The 22,368-nt window shown below is 39.6% G+C and overlaps 1 protein-coding gene across 1 annotated transcript in view; it reads right to left on the minus strand.

Annotated features, from left to right (window-relative positions):
- Positions 1–22,368, minus strand: part of TRIO (trio Rho guanine nucleotide exchange factor) — a 255,708-nt gene that overhangs the window by 113,146 nt on the left and 120,194 nt on the right. The window contains 5 exon segments of the mRNA XM_065629284.1: positions 2,731–2,897; positions 3,567–3,762; positions 10,219–10,393; positions 11,325–11,494; positions 22,067–22,258. Coding sequence (XP_065485356.1) covers positions 2,731–2,897; positions 3,567–3,762; positions 10,219–10,393; positions 11,325–11,494; positions 22,067–22,258 — 900 coding nt within the window.

The following is a 22,368-nucleotide window of genomic DNA, read 5'->3' on the forward strand; positions in this document are numbered from 1 at the left end:
AACATCATAATCTCCTATGTGGTTTTGCCGTTTCTGCACCAATTACACATCAAGTTGACATGCAAATTCTTTGCAGGTTGTCTTTAAATCTCTGTTTGTCTTCTGGCCCTTCTGCTTCCTCCTAGTCCTGCGGCTTGATCTACAGAACTTCAATGTCACAAAGCAGAATTGGTACAGTAGTAAAGGGAGATGCAACACTGGATGCTTTTATCTGCTTTCTGTGCTCATTTGATAAGAATTCACTAACCTCCAAGTTTTGCTACCTAGTACTGAAGAGACTCCTTGCAAGTATTTGACTAAAAAACTAAGCCAGGAGACAAGTTTGCTGGTCTCCATTACAGTAATCTGAGAGACGAACCTTATAGAAAAATTCCTGCAGTGTTCCAGTCTAACCTTTTCACATGATTACAAGCTATACACTTTTAATATTTTATAGATATATGAAAACACAACAACAGTAATGTCAGTTTGGCAAGAAAAGTTCAAATTGAAATCTTGTTAAAATCCTTGCTAATAGAGACAGTATCGCATCTAAGTAATAAATGTGCTTATACCCAGTTCATCAACAATAAATCTGGCAGAAAATCACAGTAATTGAACTGGAAAACCATATGTTCACTGCTTTAGGCAACAAAATACAAACAAAACAGACTGAAGAGAAAGTTTACCATGTCATTCCACTCTCAGGTAAAGCACCTGCTGTGACCTGCTGAGCTATTAAGTTTTTCTCAGTAGAGAGGAAACAGGAGAAGATAATGCTTCCTGATACTAAAAAATGAGATGTGGTATTCTGAAAAGGGAAGTGAAATCACAAAACTAAGATTTACTAGCCCCAAAGCATTCCAAAGGGCATCAAAAGAAAGGCTGGAGACGATATAACTTTCAGGTTTAGTTCCATTCAATTTTTAGGCTGGGAAAGTTTTGCAGGTTAATCTGTGCAATGAAAATCTGGAAAAGGAGTTTGTATGACATTAATATTCTGTCAGCTACATGTTCATCTGTGTTTGAGAATTCATGCCTATTACGGCATTTAATTCAACATAAAATCCCACTTCATAAAGATGTGTTCAAGCAATATAGAACAGAATCCATTTTTTCTCCTAAATCCCAGTCTATTAAGAAAAGGCAGCTGGCTAGAAGAGGATACTACCTGTATCTTTATTATAAGATGAACTCATTTTTTTCCAGTGCTTGCTTAAAAATCTAAACTTGAGCTTCAGTTTCAGTCAGGCCTAGTAGTGGCTCAAAAAAGTCAAAGATCTTACAGAATGACTTACAAACCACATACTAAGTGCAACACAGAGATCCCTCTACAATTCATGATGTTCATCATCTGCTTATATCTGCCAAAATACAGAATGTTTGCTCTGCAAACATAGGTTTTAAACACATGTGTCTTTCCTATCACATCTAACTTCATACAAAGCTAGTGGAGGAAGGTACTCACTTTATTGTGGGAGCAAGCAATATAAATAACTATTTAATAGTGTGTCTTTATTCTATAGTGCTATATTCTGTTCTGTAACTGAATATTATTTCAGTATCATAGGAATTAACAATTTATTTTTCTTACTAACCCATCCCATCCTAACCCACTAATGTACCACAAAGGGATGGGACTGCCTCAGTTAGCATTCACACTCTTTTCGTTCTTTCTTTCCTTTGCAAATGTGCACTCTTTTCCTTCATCCTCAAGAAAGTATGCAACTGAGTACAGAAAATATTCTGATTTGCAATAACTTGATCTCAAGCATTACTCATGGGAAAAGAATAATTTGTAATTTGCATTTACGAAGAACAAGTGCTAAGATAATTACAGGATGGTTCAGTAGAGTATGCAAAGGCTTGAACTAGAAGGTCATGTATTTGTTTAACGCCTAGATTGCACTGACAGCAGACACTACCAGTTCCTTGCATTCCTTTAATTCAAGACCATACAGAAACTTTGGGTCTGCTACTATAGAGTAACCAACTGCTGCCTGGAAATCCTTTGGGAACATTCTATTCACCTTTCCTATGCTAAGAGGACCACTTATATTACTTTCCAATTCAGGAGTTCTCATTCACAGTCTCATGAGGAAGATGAACTTATGTAAGACTTTACGGCAAACAAAAAAAAGACAAGTTGCATTGGGAGCCATTATGGGACATACAACAGACCGTAGTAGACTTCTGTGATGCTGACAAGTGTGAGCAAGATCAAAAACTCTTACCTTTCTAGTGGTTTGTTTGTTTGTTTTTTAAACTTGTACCTACTTCAGTGGTTTTGCCCACAGCATCTCAAATTCACCCAAAGGTTTAGGTGTTTATCAGATAAGGACCTCAAAACTGGCCACTTTATTGCCAGGAAAAGCAAAAATTCATTTTTCTTCTCCCGGAAGGCAAACTATGCTGGTATTATGTTATCACTATTTGTAGATGTCTCAAACAATATACCAACAAGCATTAGGCCAGCATGCAGGGACTATCACTGAACATTTTTATTGATCACCATAGAGATGATAAAAGTGTGGGTTTACTACTTGTATCCATGTAGAAATATGGACTGTTGATGCAAATTAAAACACACACTTCATGTTAACGGAGGATGAAGTTTCTTAGGTGCTCAATTTAAAGTCCCTCCAAATGCAAGACTTTATATAGCAGAAGGTAATTTCCCACCTCTGCTTAGGGGAACAGACCTCTCTGAGTGGTGTGGAACAGCTCTGGGGGGCCGAGGCCCCTGCATACCTGCTTGACTTCGGCCTGCAGGTGCCGCAGCTGCACACACTGCTCCAGGTGCTTGCGGTGCTGCTCAGCGGCCACATCCAGCTCCTGCTGCTTCTCATGGAGGAACTCCAGCAGGTCCTGGACACGAGTCGCCATGTCTACGTCTCTGTCACAAAGCAGCTCAACACCTGCAATCAGACAGTCATTTACAAATTACTTACAAGTCTCTCAAAGACAAACAGCTGGTTGCCACTGGTTTACATTTGCTTTTCCAGTTTCTTCTCAATGTTCAACTTAATCCTTGGAGCATTTGCTTAAATTAGCATAGTTTTTACACTCTTAAAAAATGTTTGTGGGGTTTTTTTTGTTTGGTGTTGGGTTTGTTTGTTTGTTTGTTGTTTGTTTGTTGTTTTTTTTTTTTAAAGCAGCCTGAGATTTACCCTATGTGACTGCATATGGTTAAAAACATCAAGCGGAGAGGCATAAGAAACAAAAAAGGAAGACTTATTACTTCGAAAGTTGAAAATTTTGGCTCGAGTACATTGCTCCAATTAACTATAAAATTAACTCCCTTCTATTTACTCAAGTTTTACTGACTTCCTGAGTGGAATCTCCCTCTTAAAAACCTAAACGTTTTGAGGTGTTGCCCACTTTAAAATAAAAATTACTTGCCATAATGACAGCATATTCTCATGACTGCTATCAAATGATTTGAGTATAAAGGAAAAAAGAGAAGTCCACACATCTCCAGTTTAGCGTTAACCAGCCTCTCTGTCATTTCAACACATCCCATGGAGAGACAACTGGATAATTCTTATAAAGCCACTGCCTGGAATAGCACGAAGGAGCCATCTTACCAGATGCCTGCACTTCATTGACATACTGCAGCAGATCTTGCCCTTGGTGGATGACATCAAAGGTCAAGTTATTCATGGTCAGGGCTTTGTCTGCATGATGCTGGAGCCTCTGTTCCGCTATTGTAAGATCTTCAGTGTCGAAGTCATTCATCTGCTGAGAGAGCTCATCATTCCAAGACTCGAGGTCTGAAATTATCTGGGGGAAAATGGAGGAAGATAAAGTTCACTTACTTACTAGATGACGTTTATTTCTAATGTTGCACTTACGATGGAGGTCAGGAATTCAAGGTGCTCATTGTTAATTGACTTCACTGATCAGGTTCAACATAGTGTAGATGTGGGTTTTTTCAGCATGGGTTTTAAAGAAGATTCTCTTTGAGAACTACAACAGCTCTCCTTCAACCAGTGCTTGAAACACTGTGGGCAACTTGCCTTGTTTAAGGTACTCCTTCACTGACCCATCGCTTGTCAAACAGGTGAAATTAAAATGCTTTTAACTTCACTTTTAAAGGAAAATGTTCATCTAAAACATCTTTTCAGTCCTTCAGAGTGCACCAAGTAATAACTCTCACAGCTTAGCTTTCAGTTACACCAGTCTCGAGCTCCTTTACGAAAAAAAAAGAACAGCTCTATCCCTCTGTGAGCACCTTCAACTTTGACCAGACATCCGAGAAGCCCTACTTGTCACAAAAGGCAGGGTACTTAGTGAATGGAGCAAAACCAGAAAGTATTACTTTATTACAGTATTGCTGTAACATCATAGTTAAATTTACTTGCTGAAATTATTCAGCTGCACTTCAGTTTACACTTCAGTTCTGGATTTTATTTGAGCCATAAGATGTCCAGAAAAAGGGTAGCTAAGGAAGTTTATTAACACGTGTACCACAAGAGTAATTACTCCTGTCTGCCCACAAAAACACATTTCTCATATCATATAATATTCTAGAATCTGGCTGAAATGTAAAATATTCCTTTTAATTAGGAAACAAAACTGGTTTTAAGTCTAATGGATAATGCTTACAATCCTCATCGATCAAAATGGGTTTAGTTCTTATGGCATCAGCTACTTATTTCCAACAAGCCTGTCTGACACACTTATCCCTCAAGCCTGTATTTTTAAATTTTTTTTTTTAGAATTTTCAGCAGAGTTTTGCCACAAACTACTGTAGTCCATAGGGAAAGCAAAATTATAGATGACAAACCAAGTACGGCTTAGCTCCAGAACTCTACTATTCCAGGAGTAGGACAAACTGATGTGAATGGTGCTAAACGAAAGGAAAACATCTATTTATGCAGCAAGACACAGGGAAAAGAGGACCTGACTAAGCGGGCATTAGCAACAAAGTAACTGGCTGCATAAATATTTAACCAAAGTCATTTGTTCTCAGCAAAAGGAATACGCTGCTACGCTTTCCAAGTAGCTAATTAGAGCTGTGAAGTTACCAAGACATCCAACTACAAGATAAATAACAGGAAAACAAGCCTTGTAGAAAAAAAAACAGAATTGAGGAGAAAGCAAAATTAAATAATCTGTATAAAGTTTCTGTAGTTATCTATAATCTTTCTTGAAGGGTTGTTTCCAGTCTGCCCACATTGCACCACAAAGAACAGACAAATCAAGCAATTATTTTTAAAATCGTAGCATTAGTGAGTTTACTTCCTGTTTTAAAGGTGTTCTGCAAACATTCTACTTGATTCACTAAGTATTCAAGTTTTGCATCATGCCATGATGGGAGATACCAAACAATTAGGATAACTATTTGCAATCCCTAAATCTGATCAGCTATAATAGCTCTACCCAAATGAAATGAGGCAGACACTCATGTTTCAGAGGTAACACTGAAAACAGAAAAGCTGATGGTCAAGCGATGCAGGAAGAGATACAGGACAAGGCCTCCAGGCACTGCTTAAATCTTCTTTCACATGCTCTAAACATTACACACACAATCTACTTCTGCATTATGAGTGGTTTCCTCTCTCAACACACAAACAGGCTTCTCCTCCCACAAAATCCTTCATAACTTCCCTTTACTTCCCTTTTACTTGGTCCATGCCCAACATGTCTCACCATCTCTCTACTCTTCATCTCCTTTTAACTGACCTGAAATACTTCAGAAACTTCAAGTCTTCCTGCCAGTCCAGCATGAGAAACCGCTTCAAGCTAATGCCCTTTTCTCTCTCAAGCACCTCAGACTTGCTCTTTCCAGCTTGTCTTCAAAACTTTGTGTTCATTCCCTACCAAAAGCAGTGGAGGTCACCTAACATTTGTTTCTTCAAGCCACTCACTGCACTATGGCAGTTCTCACAAATCAGATTTACCAGATTTTTCATCCAGTTCAGTTAACGACATCCATAAGTTATCCTCAAGAAGTAACTGTAGTTAGACTTGGCCAAACTGAAAAACCTGAGCATTAAAGAAGGTTATGAAACTCCACCATCAAAACATCATCTTTCTAAACACCATTAAAAAGTGGATTAAGATTTAACAAGGTACATCTGTGACACTTATAAAAACAAAGCCAGCCTATCTCCCTTCAGAACAGGTGCCAAAACCTTACCTCGCTTACTATCAAATGAAGTATAAATAATCAACACCGTTAGCTCACAATGGGAGATGGCCGTGGCTAAATGTCCATATTTTTATCATAATGGAATGGTTTAAGTAGACTATAGTCACTATCTCCTCCCAGACTATCCTGCGATTCACTGTACCTGATATGAACGACAGGTAGTCTGAAGAAGTCCACACCATGTGTCACCTCAGCTAAGAGGTGTCAGTGATACTGCCTCCAAGGAACAACAATGAACAACATTAAGAATTCTAACTTCTTCCCATGGTATTTTGTGCATCCTTGAAGTTAAGATCATGGTCCACACATTGTTTAAAGCACTCTGAAACACTGTAAAAGAGCAAGACATTCCTTGTCCCCTTCAAAAAACCAGAAAGTCCACAATTCAACTAAATAAATAATGCCAGCATGGTCCCCCATTCATTCAAAAAATACGAAGTCAGTGAACATCACAGCCGGGGTTTCTAGCAAGGGCAGTGATCCTTACACTTTTTCAGCCGTACCTGCGTGGCTCAAAGTGATCTGTTTCAGCCATTGCACCCCCTGTGCAAATCTCAAACGCATTGAGGGCACACTTAAAACAAAAATAACATGCATTAAGCACTCTTTGCCCACATTCTTCAGGGCTTCTCCTGAAGTTCTGCTTTACAAACAACACTTTTAGAGCAAGCGGGCTCCTATTTTGTTGTTAAAGTTTTGTCGTTAAAGTTTTGTCAAGACAACTAGTATTAAACAAACAGAACAAAGATGAACGACTAATAGACATCTAAAGCCACTGAATCACAAATTAACACCACTCTCAGGAAATGGACAACCCAGATCAAACACAGGGTAACTACTTACCATAGCATGTGTTGAAGAAGTTCTTAGTGCAGTCTGAGCTGCCTGACACTCCTAGTTTTTAAAAAATGTAAAGGTAACACTGACAGGACATAAGGCAGTGTATAATACAGAAGGGATGCCGACTCTTTCACACTGAGCGGGAAAGAAATAAAGAACCACGAGTCTTTTCTCAGAAGGGTCTAACTAGCATTCCTTGTACCAAGTGCTAATCAGAACCTGGAAAACATTATGTGCTGGGGAGAAAGAAAAATGTAAAATGGGAAAGAAAGAAGAGCTAGATCTCTGTGATCCAGCACTTTGCATCCTTGCTTTTTCAGCTGTATGACTTAACAGGCATCTTGTAAGTGCGGGCCAAAAATAGAGTAGAGATAAAGCTGTGAGTTGAGAAGTGTGTGGTATGCTTTGTGTGGAGCCCTGACATAGGGCTCGAGGCATTTAAGTTACAGATGAGCAAAAATGCACAGACACAGATGAGACACACGCATTTCAGGCTGCAAAGATTGCCACCAGCGTCACCTGCCCACTGGCTAGGTCCGCACACATCTTCCTTATGCAACTAAACACCCTAGCAAGGGACTCTTCATGTACATTTTGCTCCTCTTGCCTCTAGTTAATACAGGCATTCACAACAGTCCTTCAAACATTAGCTCATGATCAATGGCACTTAAAAGCCTACTGAGAATAGAGAAGGTCAAGTTCATATGCCAAGAACAAGGGGCAAAACAGAGACAGTGCTGCAGTTACAGCAACTTCAGAAGAGCAGGAGAACCTGAAAACTTGCAGGATAAAAAGACAGCAACTAAGAGAAACAGAATATTTTTTTCAGTGAATAATAAGGGAAGAGTAAGAACAAGAAGAAAACTAACCCTGCCAGCAAATCTCACCACTATCCCCAGCAGCACAGCTGCACAATATGATACTGCAGTGCCAGGGGAACCCTTTGTCCCATTTTAGCCTGTGTTATTTTGCAAGCAGTAAGACAACCTTTTAAAAACACCACTTGCCTTCCAGAAAAACTGTCCTCACAGGATGCTTCCCTAAATGAACCGCCCCTAACAGCCAAGTCTTAATTGACTGGGCCAGTCACACAAAATCCAGGACAAAGGAGGAGGTCAAAACAATGTCTCAAAGTTCCTAGTTGGCATTTGGCTCCTCCTCACTATCACGTTACTTCAGCTGAGCTTCTGCTTTCAAACAACTGACCTGGAACTAGTCCCTGCATTTTCTTCCTGGAAGTTTCCGAACAGATGTCTGCCTTCAGGGAGAGGGAAAAGAGAAGCATGCTTTGCTGAGGAAGCAGAGAAGAGGACATGGTACAGAGACAGCAAAGCACTCCACATTTTGCTGAGGACTCTCTGCAGCCAGAGTCAGTTTGTTCCCTGGAAGGCTCCTTGGCAATCTTAAATAAACATGATTTTTGTTTCCAAACCACACAAACAACACACACCAACTCTTTCAACAAGGTAATTGGTACTTTGCTTCATGTTTTGTGTGCCAAATGTAAAGCATGCCAAGTGTCAGCTTCAGAAAAAATAAGACCTGTCAAGTTCAGATATGCAGCTTTCAACTGCAAAATCCTATGACCATTACCAAACAACATGCAGAGAAGTACTACTATCTATACAGATGCCACCCTGTCCTGAAGGACTAGAACATATCGGGAAAGCAGGGCTCCTGCAAACAGCCTTCTGCTATTGTAGAATACTGGTTTAGGTAACCTACCGCACAGAGAGATCACCTTAATCATGAACTTCACTCAAAACTTTAACCTGATTCTTCCAACACCCCCATGATTGCCATTTCCTCAACAAAAGTGTTCTGAGAACATCAGATAGACCCCATTCAGCACTGTAGATCCCTTCCACAGACACTGCAAAATTGCTGACAGTTCCATAAAAGGGGATGCCTTCTATGTTCATCCACATATACCAGTAATCCAACTAACTATAACAATCACAATTCTGCCCAGTCTTGCCTTGCATATTCAAGAAGGCTACTCTCACATAATCAAAGTAGCAAACTCTCTGCAGACTAGTTTCACCTCCTCAGTGTGAACTGCAAAATAGAGAACCTTTTTAGTCTTCCTTTATACCAGAATTGTTATTACTACAGAAAGCACGCTCTCACTTCCTCTGGCGGGCACAGATCAAGGAACTTCGTCTGCCTATTCCTGCACTGCTCCTAACAATATGCTTAGCTAAATCAGACTTCAGCAGTAGAATCTAATTCTGTTTTTAAGGAGAAAAAAAAAAAAAAAAAAAAAAAAGATATCACTTTTGCTGACTGCCTCTGTGCCCTTACACCATTCACACCTAACCACCAGTTGCAGTTTTTACTCTGTACAAGCAAATGGGTAAAGTTATCACTGTAACTCCTTGCTCACAGAGTCTCAAGATAAGCCATTTATATTCTCAACCAGCATCATTTACCAATGGATAACCCTGAACATTCTGAGGCACCAACTCAGTTTCAGTCACTGTACAGTGCTAGTTGTTTTACAGAAGTCATATGGTCAAATTAGCTGAAGCTTTATAGCACAATTCTATTAACCTGAGCTCCATGTGGAGTTTTATGTCTGTTTGTATGCATGTCCCTGCACACAAACAGAAACTTCCCAACTCATAAGCTGTAACCCCCCCTCCAAGATTGGGATAGTCTCAACACTTCTTGAAGTTTTGCATGGGTGTGGCACTACAACTGCTTCTGCATTATTTTCAGAGGTGGAAAAGCATCTTATTTAAAAAAAAAAAAAAAAGACAGCCCATACCACATCCCCAAAGATCAAAACAGAAATCCAAATACCACTTCTAGTTGTCAACTGAAAAAAGACTGCTGAATTGGAAAAGAGAAGAGGAATGCTACTACAAAGCAACAGTTTAGAGGGTTTGTAGTAAACCGTCTTGCAAGTCTTACTCCCATTAACTGTAAGCATACTAGTTATATCAAGGTAGCTTGATATTCAAACCAGACTTACCAGATGAAGCAACTAGCACATTGTTTTCCAAGACACTAACTTAAAGAGGCACTGGGAGCCAATCAGAGCTAGAGTTAATATCAAAGAGCTCAGCTCTGCACTTTCCTGACTCTTTCGTGTACAAGACAATAGCCGTAGTTGAGTAGAACTAAGTCTATCAGTCATTTGAGCCACATGCCAATGCAACTACACAGCCATCTCAGCATAAACATTCCTACACAAAAGGAGAAGTAAGTGCAGTGCAACTCCAAGATCAGACACTCACATCTATTGCATCTCTTTCAAATATGCGGAGCTGCAGAAACAGCTCAAGCTTGATCTTGCGTTCTTGAAAAAGCTCCTCCATCTGCGACTGGGCCTCATCCAGCTGCTGCAGCACTGTCTCTATGTGGTTGATCGAACTGTTATGAGGAGTCTTGTTACTAGAAATGGCAGAATCCCTTTTCAAAGCAGGGAGAGGGAAGAGGGGAAAAAAGAAAAAGAGAGAGTATTATTGGAAAAAAAAAAAAAAAATCAAACATACAATTTGGATGCTATACATGACCACAAAATGTAAGACTGTTTCAGATAAGGTCACTGCAAATCATATTACATGAAAGCTAAGTCTGTACATCTTTGCTAAATAAAGTCAAAATTGTGTTTTAGTACTTGAAAAAGCATTAGGAAATTAGATTACTTTCATTTTTTGACTAATTCAACATTTAAAGACATTATGTTTACAGGAAGAATAACATTTTAAACCAGAGACAACCGCTTATGTTGTGAATAGGAAGTGGCACATGGTAACTATCTACTTTACTGAACCTTCCTGACAATTAAAAAAAAAAATAATAATAATACTTAAAAAAATTACTTAATCTTTTACTTTGGTATAAAACCTGCAAATTCAGATATGATAATATCAGTTCCTGCAGCAAAGGGGACTTGTATAAGTACAGCTGGAGTCCAAATTTATTTAGATTGTTACTGAATGAAATGGACTGCAAAGTAATGGTCTTTACTACAATGAAGTTACTTATCAGTCAGCACAACAATTTCAAGTGGTTCTTTATGAAAAGGCTGCTGCTCAGCACTCAGAATGCTGTGGAGCCCCGCATGTCAGACTACAAAGACACAGACTGCTCCTATCACAAAGGTAGCTTACGTAAACAAAATCTCCTTCTTGTGGAGGTAATATTTACAATCTGAGCTTCCTGTAAACGGAGGGTTAGAGACCATCAGTACAGCATGAAACATCACTGTAATCCTAATATTTACAAGGTTTATTTATAGGTCGTATCTTATAGTCATAATCTCTACCCTCAAAACAGAAAGAGCTTCACAGAATATCAGACGTACACTAGAAGAGATTTAAATAAAAAATTGTTTTACCTTAGTTGCTGTATAAGATCTTCACCTTCTTTTATGACATTGACCGTAACCTGCAGAGTGGTCTGTTGTTGTTGACCAAAACGTTTAATGAGGTCTTGGACAGCCTCCACAGACTCAGCATAGACATCATCAAGCAGTTCTTTCTGCAACTCTTCAAGCCATGTCCACAGCTAAAGAAGAAGAGGGGAAAAAAGAAACGTAAGCCCCAGGATCAGGCAGTCACTATTTCAAATCATTCTCCTTGGACAAGACAAAACAGACTGAGGTGAGGGGGAGAAACAGGATTTGTTTCTCTTCATAGAAAAGTCCTATCCTCAATTTCATGAAAACAAGTCTTTGTTTCAAATAAGATTTTCGCTTCTTGGAAATACCAGGAAAGCTTTATCCGTGTTGCTAAGTCACCGTTTCTTTCCCATTTTCCTTCTACAGTACAGAGTGTATCTGACTGAGCAGCACAGAGTTCATAGCGAGAACCCCATCTGCAGCTCTGCGAGAGAGTCCCTGGGAGGAAAATGCTATGGTAACACTCCCGGAGAGAAGGGAGGAAGGAAGGAAGGAAGGGAGATGTATTGTAGCCACCATCAAATTTACACTGCCAGGCTGACACACGCACACAGATAACACAACACTCTTCAGTGGCCTTCACAAAAGGGAAAAAGGGCATTTCAGAAAACAAAACACAAAGAGAAATCAAATGTGAGAAGTTATTTTTCTATCATGATCTATGGTGTTTACCCTCTTGATCTCAATTTTGTACTATTACAACAAAAATCATCACAAGTAATTTCATCAATTAATTCAATGTCATGTCCCATGCCTCCACTGCTTAACACGTGCATATATTCCTGTTCAGAACTGCCCACACGTTGCAGTGTATGGAAAAATCCATAGGTATATGCTAGCTAGGTATCACTGCTGGTCACTTGAACTCTGCTGTGTTCTTTTCCACGATTTCACAAGGCAAGTGTTGCATCCTAAGCTGTCTGTGAAAATTGTTCATCAAACCATCAGCCATCTATTGTACAACTGATAAGAACCCTGCTTGAAGAGAAAAAGCACAGCATTTGCTGCAGCACTGCCAGCACAACGGAACAGCTGCCCTCACAGGATGCATTCAACCCAGGTCCCTCCTCTCTGTTTTACCATCACATCCCAAACTCCGTGATTCCAAGAACAAGGATTAGAGTTGGGTTTGTTTTTTGTTTTTGTTTGGTTTGGTTTTGGTTTCTTTGTTTTTGTTTTGGTGTTTTGGTTTTTGTTGTTGTTGTTGTTTGGGTTTTTTCTCATTTTTGTTTGTTTGTTTCTTTTGTTGCTGTTGGTTTTTTTTTTTAATCCTGAAAGAATAACTCTGTTCTGATTGAAAGTATTAAGATCTTTAGACTACATTTTAATCTTTTCCTTTATACATTTTAGAGATACAAATAGGCTTCATTAACTTTGAACCTAATTAAAAGGTTAACATAATTAAAATACAGACAGTAAGCAATCAAACTGGCTTAATTTCAAAAGATAGAAAAAGAAATGTTTTATTCTTTTGCTTAACATTTTTAACAGAAATACCCGTTTCATGCTGCTGTTTCTGTAGTGCTCTGATCATAAAGGTTTCCTAACTACCAATGGAGCTACATTAAAACAGAAAATTCAATTAAGGATTCTAGATCTTGATTAATCGGTTCCTTTGAAGCTTTACTTTAAAACCAAACTCTAGTTTTTACATCTTAGAGCTTTACATGTCTCCTGGGGTAGGTTTTGAGTTAACCAAGCTATAGGCTAAATTTACACAAATTGGGAAGAATTAACGATATTTAGCCACGCTGTTTTCTACAAATCTACTGCCCCCTCCAAACGGAACTGCCTATCCATACACACTGTGTTATTCTGACTACTCATATGCTTCAAAAACAATCTGTCACAGATTTGAATGCAACTCCATACTTGTAAACACCCCAAGCTCAAGCCACAGCAGTCTTTCTTATTAAAAGGAACACAAATCAATAGAACCTAGCAAGTGGGTCAAAAGCGCCAATCAACATTCACTCCAGCATAACCCAATGCAGCATCCAATTTTTTTTTTTTTTTTTCCAAATGCATACTTCAGAAGGCAAATTTTGTTTCGAGACAACTGAAACTTCAGAGCATGAAGCCTGACAATACAAACTGAAAACTTGTGGACATGTTTTTTCTCCCCTCTTAGCTTACGAGGCTTATGTCTGAACCATAATCATAGGACACCGTGTTAGAGACCTTCTAAGAGAGCTGGTGTGTGCACATAACCACCAGTGCAGCTTGCAACTGTGCAAATATATTTGAGAATAACACTTTGTTGTTGACCGCAGATCTCATGTGTTTGGTGCTAGCTGGAAGAGCTCTACCTCACACTTATTGCACTGTCCATAAAAGGCCCACTTTTCAGAGACATTTATTACAGACAAACCAGAATCAAAACCAATTTGAGTCTCTTGGACTATATCAAGTTTGTCCCTTGACTTCTTTACAAGCACCTGCACCGTGGCTGAAGGCAGGTCTAAGAACCACTAGGATTTTTTTCTGGTGTGTCCTTTGCAGCTGGGTTGTGTCACACCTGTGCAAGAGACACCTCACCTCTGCCACTTCTTATCCTTCACATACACTTCAGCCGCTTCTGTAACTGGGTGGAGAGGACCTGGCAGGAGCAACGCAACTTTAAGTGTTGGGCTGGTGATGTACTGTGCACGTGAATACTTCCCTTAAAGCTCACCCTGGATGCTGGAGACGGAGCCAACAGAAAACAAACAGACTTTTCCTTCTGTGTAGCCAGTTCAAAGCAACACCACCTGCCTAGAGCAGAAAGACATGGGCAACAGCACAACAGCGTTATGCCGACTGGCTCTAGTGCCTGGTCAGCACGGGATGACTGTAAGCATGGTCTCTTGCCCCCAGGGTACCAAAGGGCTCAAAAATACACTGTGTTTGCTTAGTTCATTAGCTGAATTGCCCACTGCTTGGGAAGGAAAAACATTTTACAAATGTGCAGAAAAAGAAGGACAGTAATTAGTATGCATTACTTGCCTAGCTGTGATTCATATGCTGTTGAAAGTAGAACAATTTAAGCAGTTTCTGGAGTGACTAAACAGCTCTCTGACACTTCATAGCAAAAGCTACTCAAATACATTCCCAAATAAGCTTTTTACACATCTCCACTAAGTAAGTTTCTGACAAACAGCTTCCCCTCAAAATAATCTTGATGTTTATAGACAAAAGTTAGAATAAAGCCACCACAGATGAAGGAAACTGTCAGGTTATTAAAGCCAGATAGAAATTCATGCAATTTACTGAGAGAAGCTTAATTCATAATGGGTGGCAATAACCAGCTGGCTTGTATACAGCTTTAAAACCAGAATGAGCAGTGGATATACTGGAAATGACGTGAATTACCTTGTTTTCAGAAACAAAACTAAGGATGAAGACGGTACAAGGTTGCACAGCAAGCCAAAAGAAAGCAAACAGTTTACAGTGGGGGGTGAACAGAGACTGGAGCTTACCCACATAAGTTCAGCAGTGCAGAACTACAGATTTTGTAGTAGAATGATTTTCTGAGGTAATGCATTATTCCATAAAAGAGAGCTTGGCAACAAAAATCCAGTGAGGGGAAAAAAAAAAAAAAAAAAAAAAAAAAAAATCACACAAACAAACTTGTCATTAAAAACTATTAACTTTATCTCAGTGTGAACTTTTCAGCAACCTCCAGGCATGTTCTCTTCTATTCTCTGTAAAAGAAGCAGCACGAAGATCCCTAAGAAAAACGAGTCCTATGACCTCAGTAAGAACTTTATTCAGCAGCAAGAGAGCTCTAACGTGCGGTGAGAAAACTGTATAAATAACTCAACCCAGTCACAGAAGGAGGCTCTTCTGCTCTTTTCATCTGTTCCTCACATCTTATCAGAATTAAAATTGGAGAGGGAAATAAAACTCTGAATCCCTGACAGGCAAATGTTTCACCCAGCAGTTTTTTTTTTTTCTTGATCTAAATTTAGCACAGACTAAGAAACATCTGTTTGAATGAGCCTGCATCCTGTGCTACCTCTTTCCTAAGTTCTTGGGAGCATGCCATTAGTCACTGAGATGGTATTATTTTAATTGTCCGCAACATCCTGGAAGTTTCAGTGTTTCCATCATGGGCCTCTCTCTCCCCATTTAAGTCCCATCCCCGCAATCTCCTGAAAAACTGCAGTTAAATGAGACCTTACTGTATTTTACTGAATATAATCAGAGAACAATTATTTTCCCAAGCGCAGAGTTATTTTATTAGGGTAAAATATCCATCGCACTCTTTCACAATTTATTTTATTTTTCCTTTTTATAATAACAGCTTTCGGAGAAGCAGTCAGCCTTTTCAGCAGGCTAATACAAAGGAAGGCACACAGTTTCTGCGTGTAAAAACTGCCAATTCCTCTTTCTGCCCCTGCCCCCCAGCACAGTGTTGCAGTATGTGTATTATCACAGGCACAGTTGTTGAAGGAGCTATTATTTGTACAGGGCCAAATGTTGCAATAATATTCCCTAGTAAGTATATCTGGACATAGAAAGGGGCTGATGTATGTGTGTCTTGTCTATAAGCTTTGGCTTTCAGGACATGCAGTCGTCAAAAAACTGCATGCTTTTTAAAACAAAAAAGAATAAGATGTTAAACTGCCCCAGAGTTTGTCTTCCAAGGTCTTTCAGAGACATTTAAGATATCAAATGCATGCCTATTTTTTGAAATTAGATATAATTACCTTTAAAAGCTTCAAATATCCCTATCTATTCTATAGTTATAATGGAAACAATTTCCTATTCAGAATAAATTCATCCTTGAAGCAAAAACAAGTTTGTCACATCTTTCTAAAATTACATCAACTACTGTTACGCTGCTAGAATTTGTCCCATTTCTTAACTGAAGAAAAAAATGTCTATACCATAGCTTTACACAGTTTAAAGGCCTATTTCTGCCTCACTTCTCTCAAGCACTTAGTGCTATTTCAATAATGCATAGACTTTAATCTGATCCCTTTTTTTCAAGCAAAGTAGCTATCAGTATTGAATAACTCAAGAGACAAAATATGTGCTGGCTAACTGGATTCCAATCCTATCGAACTAGTAAGCCACAACACACTTCGGTGTGCTGCCACTGAATGTTTCTCTTATTTCAGTTTTAATAACTGTCCTCCTCAACTCTCAGCTTCAAGATGACTAGCATATCAAAGTCCTGACCAGAGACTGCACCACATACATTTTTCCAGACCCATCAAATTAAGCATTTTTGTGCTATAATGACACAATAAAAATATTAGAGATGCACAAAAGCCCAAGGGACAGAGCCTTCACACTTAGATGGGGGCATCCAAAAGCTGCTCTGCTGCCAGGAAAGGACATGCAAAAGAGAAAGCAGCCTTATTATGCCATCCAAATCTAACCTGTAGACCACCAGCACAGATGACTCAAACATTCAGGAGTGACAGGAGACTAGAAGCGCAGGTCTGCCACCTCAGGGTCCACCATGGGATGAAACGAATGAAAGGCTGCACAGATAGATGCCCTTTCCATACCAGATAATGCAAAGGAGGACATATTTCTGGCAGTGAGTTGTGAGACAAAGCAAGACCATTATCAGCAAGGTTTTCTGAATGAAATACACATTCATAGCTAGATGTGAATGAATCGGCAGCATTATGGCCAAAGCAAGGCCTCCTCGACCTTCCCATGCACTGGCATGCTCAAAAGGATGCCACCTTCCTTCAACAGCTTGCACAGACTACTGTTTCATTACTTTTGGTCAGGAATAACAAGGTTTTGTATTGGAAATGTTAGCCAATTCCACTTCCCTTTTCTTTGTTTCAACCTTAGTCTATTCTGGTGCAAAGTTTAGTCTGAGTAAGAGGGGAAAAAAAAAAAAAAAAAAAAAGAGAGACATCTTCTAGTAACACCATTAAGCATATTGTGTATACATACAAAGCACTCTGAGCTATTGTATAATCGACTTGTCAGAATACACACAAAAGGTTATACGCTAAAAGCCAACAGGCTCTTAAGAGATCATTCTCTTCCACGTACAGTCAGCCTGGTCTGTATTCCCACACTTGACTCCAGTAAGAAAAATATCTGTTGCTGTACTTTGGCACTACTACAAACACCTGGTTTGGCCAGGATTTCGGTCTTCCCACTCATGGATGCTGAGGGAGCCATTTCAGAGAGAGTGTGTGTGTGCGCATGTGTGTCTGTGTCTATGTGTATGGAAGAGTTTGAATTCACACCGAAATCCTGTTCATCTCTACTCTAGATTTTACAACAAAGCCTATCATGACTCTTGCTTCTATGTTCTGCACACAACCTTTTATAATAAGCATTTATTTAGGAAACATATCTGTGCAATTTTTTTCTCACCTTGTCCCTCCCCATATTTATTAAATGTCAAAAGGCATAAAAGCCGTAAGGATTCACTGTCTTGCAACGGTCAACAGTTTCAGATGTTCAGTTGCATTTTATCCATCTTCAGGCTGGGAACTTGCCAGGACACAGTACTTTCAATGCAAAGATTCTGGCAGGGATATTTATGGTCCCAAACACTTTTAAAGCTCGCCAGTGCACGGCTTAACTTCAGTACATCACTTACTGAAAAATTTGGCTTAAGGATTGAAATTTCTCACTGTTTGCATGGGAGCTAAAAATCAATATTCACAACCTTACAAATTTAAAACTAGTAATAACATAACAACATGGAATCACAATTTATATACAGCAAGCAATGGATTTTCTTGGATCACCATTAAGCAAAATGAGTAATGGTGTACATTCCATAACATTGCGTTTCTGGCTTTCCTGAATACAACCTCTTTGTCCCCAATGAGAAATGTGGTCTACTGAGGTTAGTCTATGAGGAACCTGAGAGCTTATACGTTGTTTTCCGATGTTTGTAAGCCACAGGAAGCTCTGCCAGTTTGTAACCATCTGGCTACAGAACTTCTGGAAATGTTAAAGACAGCCAATGTGCATCGTAACAGGGTGCTGCACATACAGTAAACAGCTGCTCTGTGCACAGGTATAGCAGAAGTCTGCTGCTTCCAGGACGTGTCAAGCTGAACTATTGCTTTTGCGGCAAGCACACTGCTTCGGAAAGCAGAAACTGTGCTGATTTACCAAGCACCAACAAAGCAACAGTACTGCGCAGACACTGCAGGGCTGATGCTTCCCAGGGAAGCTGGGTAAAGTCGCAGGCAAATTCTGTGCCAAGTATAACGGTTATTATCCAGGTTTTGGCTGGGATGGAGTTAATTTTCTTCCTAGTAGCTGGTATAGCGCTGTGGTTTGGATTTAGTACGAGAATAAAGGTGATAGCACACTGATGTTTGAGTTGTTGGCAAGCAGTCAAGGAGTTTTCTGCTTCTCACACCACCCCACCATCGAGGAGTCTGGGAGTGCACAAAAGGCTGGGAGGGGACACACAGCTGGGACAGCTGACCTCAACTGACCAAAGGGATATTCCACACCATATGACATCATGCTCAGTATATAAAGCTGGGGAAAGAAGGAGGAAGGGGGAAAACGTTCAGAGTGATGGCGTTTGTCTTCCCAAGTAACTGTTACACGTGATGGCCTGGCTTTCCTGGAGATGGCTGAACACCTGCCTGCCAGTGGGAAGTAGTGACTTAATTCCTCATTTTCCTTTGCTTGCGTGTGCAGCTTTTGCTTTACCTTTTAAACCGTCTTTATCTCAACCCAGGAGTTTTCTTATTTTCACTCTTCCAATTCTCTCCTCCATCCCACCCGAGGGGACTGAGCAAGTGGCTGCGTGGTGCTTAGTTGCTGGTTGGGGTTAAACCATGACAGTTATGTAAAGCTACAGAGGAGAAGTAGTATTGGAATGCTCTCATCCAGAGAAGGAACATTCATTCAACATGAAGTATTTCTGGGAAAAAGAATAAAACACAACAAAACATCCTACTTCAAAAAAATGAAGTGATTGAATGGATATTGGAGCCAGATTTTGAAGCCTCAAAAACAGCCAACAACTCAAGATTACCAGCTTTTCTCAGCTCTGTAGCTCCCTCCAAACTGTAACACACAAACAGGGGGTTTGTTCGTTATGCCTGTTTTTTATACCAGAAAAACAATCAAACAAAAAAGATACAAGAAACAAAATTCACCCTGAATACTTGAAAGGCAAAATGCGTTGGTGGGCTCTTTTCATTTGTTTTGTTTGGTTTGGGGTTTGTTTATTTTTGTTTGTGGGTTTGTTTTGTGGGTTGGTTTTGGGGTTTTGGTTTGTATTGTATTGTTTTTCTCTTTTTTTAAACAACTGAAGTATCTCCTTCTGGTTCAACTACTATGCTACCACTTGAACTCCTCTCTTCACTAGCTAAGTGTGCACATTAATTTCTTCACTCCATCATATAGTGGAAAACTGTGCACTAATCCATTCGGCAACTTCCCACATCCTGCAGGAGAAATGCAATTGTCCTGCCAACAAAGCATGGATGATTTTCAGGTTCAGGGCATTTTTATCTTCCATCTGCTTTGTGATGCCTTCTCAGCACTCTTCATGCATGTTTGATAACAAACGATGTGCTCTTGAAAACAGATCAGAGTACACAAAGCATGAGACAGCTTTGAGTTTGCTATTTCTTTGCACCTTAACCAAAGGACTAGTCTACTAAATATGAACCACCTGCCTCACTCTCTCATCTGTATTTGTAAGTAGAAAGCAAAATATAGTCTTACTTATATAAGTAGTCCTTTTAATTTTCTGTGCTTTATTAGGTATAAAGGTCAGCCACATGACAAAAAAAAAAATCCAACATGTGTACATCAGCCACAGTACCTTTCCCCCAAAGTCTAGGCTGCAAAGAGGCTGCCATAGTAACAGCTGCGTGCGCTTACAGTTCACAGTAATATGTATTTTCCCAAAGATATAAATCAAGATACAGACTATTTTTTTTTTAATAAAACATTATTATCTAGGGGAGCAGTGGCGACATTCCAGCACATCTGGATCAGCCTCTCAGAATTATTCAGCAGTGACTCACAGATCAGTCTGCCTTTCAGTCTTTGGGATTTTTCAAAGTCCTTTCCTTGCAAATCCTTTTACAGTCTCCATCTTTCATCACTACAACAAACTGTATCCATTTAAATACCATTCCAGCTGCTCTTCTTGATGCTAAGAAAAACAGGTAATGGATAAATCTATAGAAACAATGAACATGTCTCAGCAGCTGTCTGCTCCTGTGCTTCACAACAGGCAATGGAACAGCACTACGTGCTTGAGAAAAGTAAAATTAAAAAGTTGCCCCCTCAGAATAGCTTATGATACAGCATTTATGTTTTGTTTAAAAAAGGAGACTCCTTGGAGAATATCGGCAAGGAAGCATGTAACAGAAAACTGATGGGGGAGCTATGTACTCATGTCTAGAGCTAAAAAGTAATTCAATCCTGACCTTCTTCAAAACCCAACTGCCTTGTGTGTTTGTTTCAAGTGTAAAGCAGATGTTTCACACACAAAAAACCTCCCACCCTTACCCTCTGCAAGGTTTTTCTGAAGAAGCTACTTTGAATACTATGCATCCCCACTGAACAGACCATTTCTTGATGTAGGGTGAAGGGAAGGAAGACATACTCTGACATGCTGTGATCCAGAAGCCTTTCATATTTTCACCCGGTTGGAGCATTGAGAAGATTTAACACAAGCTCTGAACAGAAAACAAGTAACCTACAGTTGTCGAAATTTGCCACTACCTTTAACCAAAATTGCTTACTGTAGTCCTTATTAACGCTCTAGCCTGTTCCCCCCCTCTCCTATGAACTTATAAATTTGTATGATCTGTGTTCTGAATCAGAATGGAAAATTCATCTGGCTGAAAATTGCGTTTGGCTGAATTTTCTTTTTCCTGGTGTACCAGTTCATTCTTTGAAGACGACTAAAAATTGCAAACATGAGGCAAACCATTGTCATTATCCAATAAGCTCTTTAGGTTGTGAAGAACTATCTGTATACAAGATCAAAATGCAATGTGTAAAACAGCAAAAGGAAACAAAGCCTCTCTGGGCAGCAGGGTTGCCTTAAGAAATCTTGTGCTTCTGCCATGCATTTCAGTCTCCTAAACAATGTCAGTCTAACCATGTGTCTGACAACTCAGTTAACTGCACTGGAGAGCTGGTTGGACCAAACAAAACAAAAACAAAAAGTAGCAAGAAACAAACAAACAACAACACAAAACCCAACATACATGGAAAATAAACCAGCAAAAACCCCACAAACAACCCCCCCCAAAAAACCAAAAGCACAAAAAAACAACCAACCAAACACACTAAAAACCAAAACCAAACAAAAACACCCAACCAAATAAAACCAACAACAACAACCAAACCACAAAGAAAAAGCCACCATCACAAAAGACAAAAGTGCACAGTACTGGTCCCCTGCAATGCTGTCTTTTAGCTGTATCAGTTCCCTGATCTGACCTTTCCCTGTGGCCAAACAAGCATGTGTACTTGCACAACAAAGGAGGCAGAAGCTCCATGTGAAAAACAAAAATAAATTAAAAAAGAAAAAATCCATAAATGAGACAACTACCCTACCCCAGCCTTCAATCTGCAGTGAATTACAAACCAAAACTCATCCTACAATAGGTGTTTCATGACTTGCTACGGCTAGTTTCTAACAATGAAAGTAACATTGGACAGTATTGGTTTTAAGGCTTAAAGTTAGGACCATGACTCAGCAGCAGTTTTACCTCTTTAACATGAGTGTGAAAGGACACAGACATGTCCAGCAGGATCTTCCGTTGCTCCACGCGCCTCACAAAATCCTGTATCCGGTCTTCGAGCTGATGGGCAGCTTGATAAATTTCCTCTGGGTCACACTCCCCAGTCTGAGCAAGCTGTTCGGCTGCTTCTAGGAGCTTATCTGCATTGGTGTATGTGTTCTGTAGAGAAATAAGTTAGTTTCACAGGATTAAATAGAAGAAAATCCAGTCAGTATACTTTAAAGACACTCCACTAATGAAAACAAAAGCACGAGAAGGCCCTTGGAATG

Source organism: Caloenas nicobarica, chromosome 2 (genome assembly GCF_036013445.1).
Source record: "Caloenas nicobarica isolate bCalNic1 chromosome 2, bCalNic1.hap1, whole genome shotgun sequence".
NCBI lineage: Eukaryota > Metazoa > Chordata > Aves > Columbiformes > Columbidae > Caloenas > Caloenas nicobarica.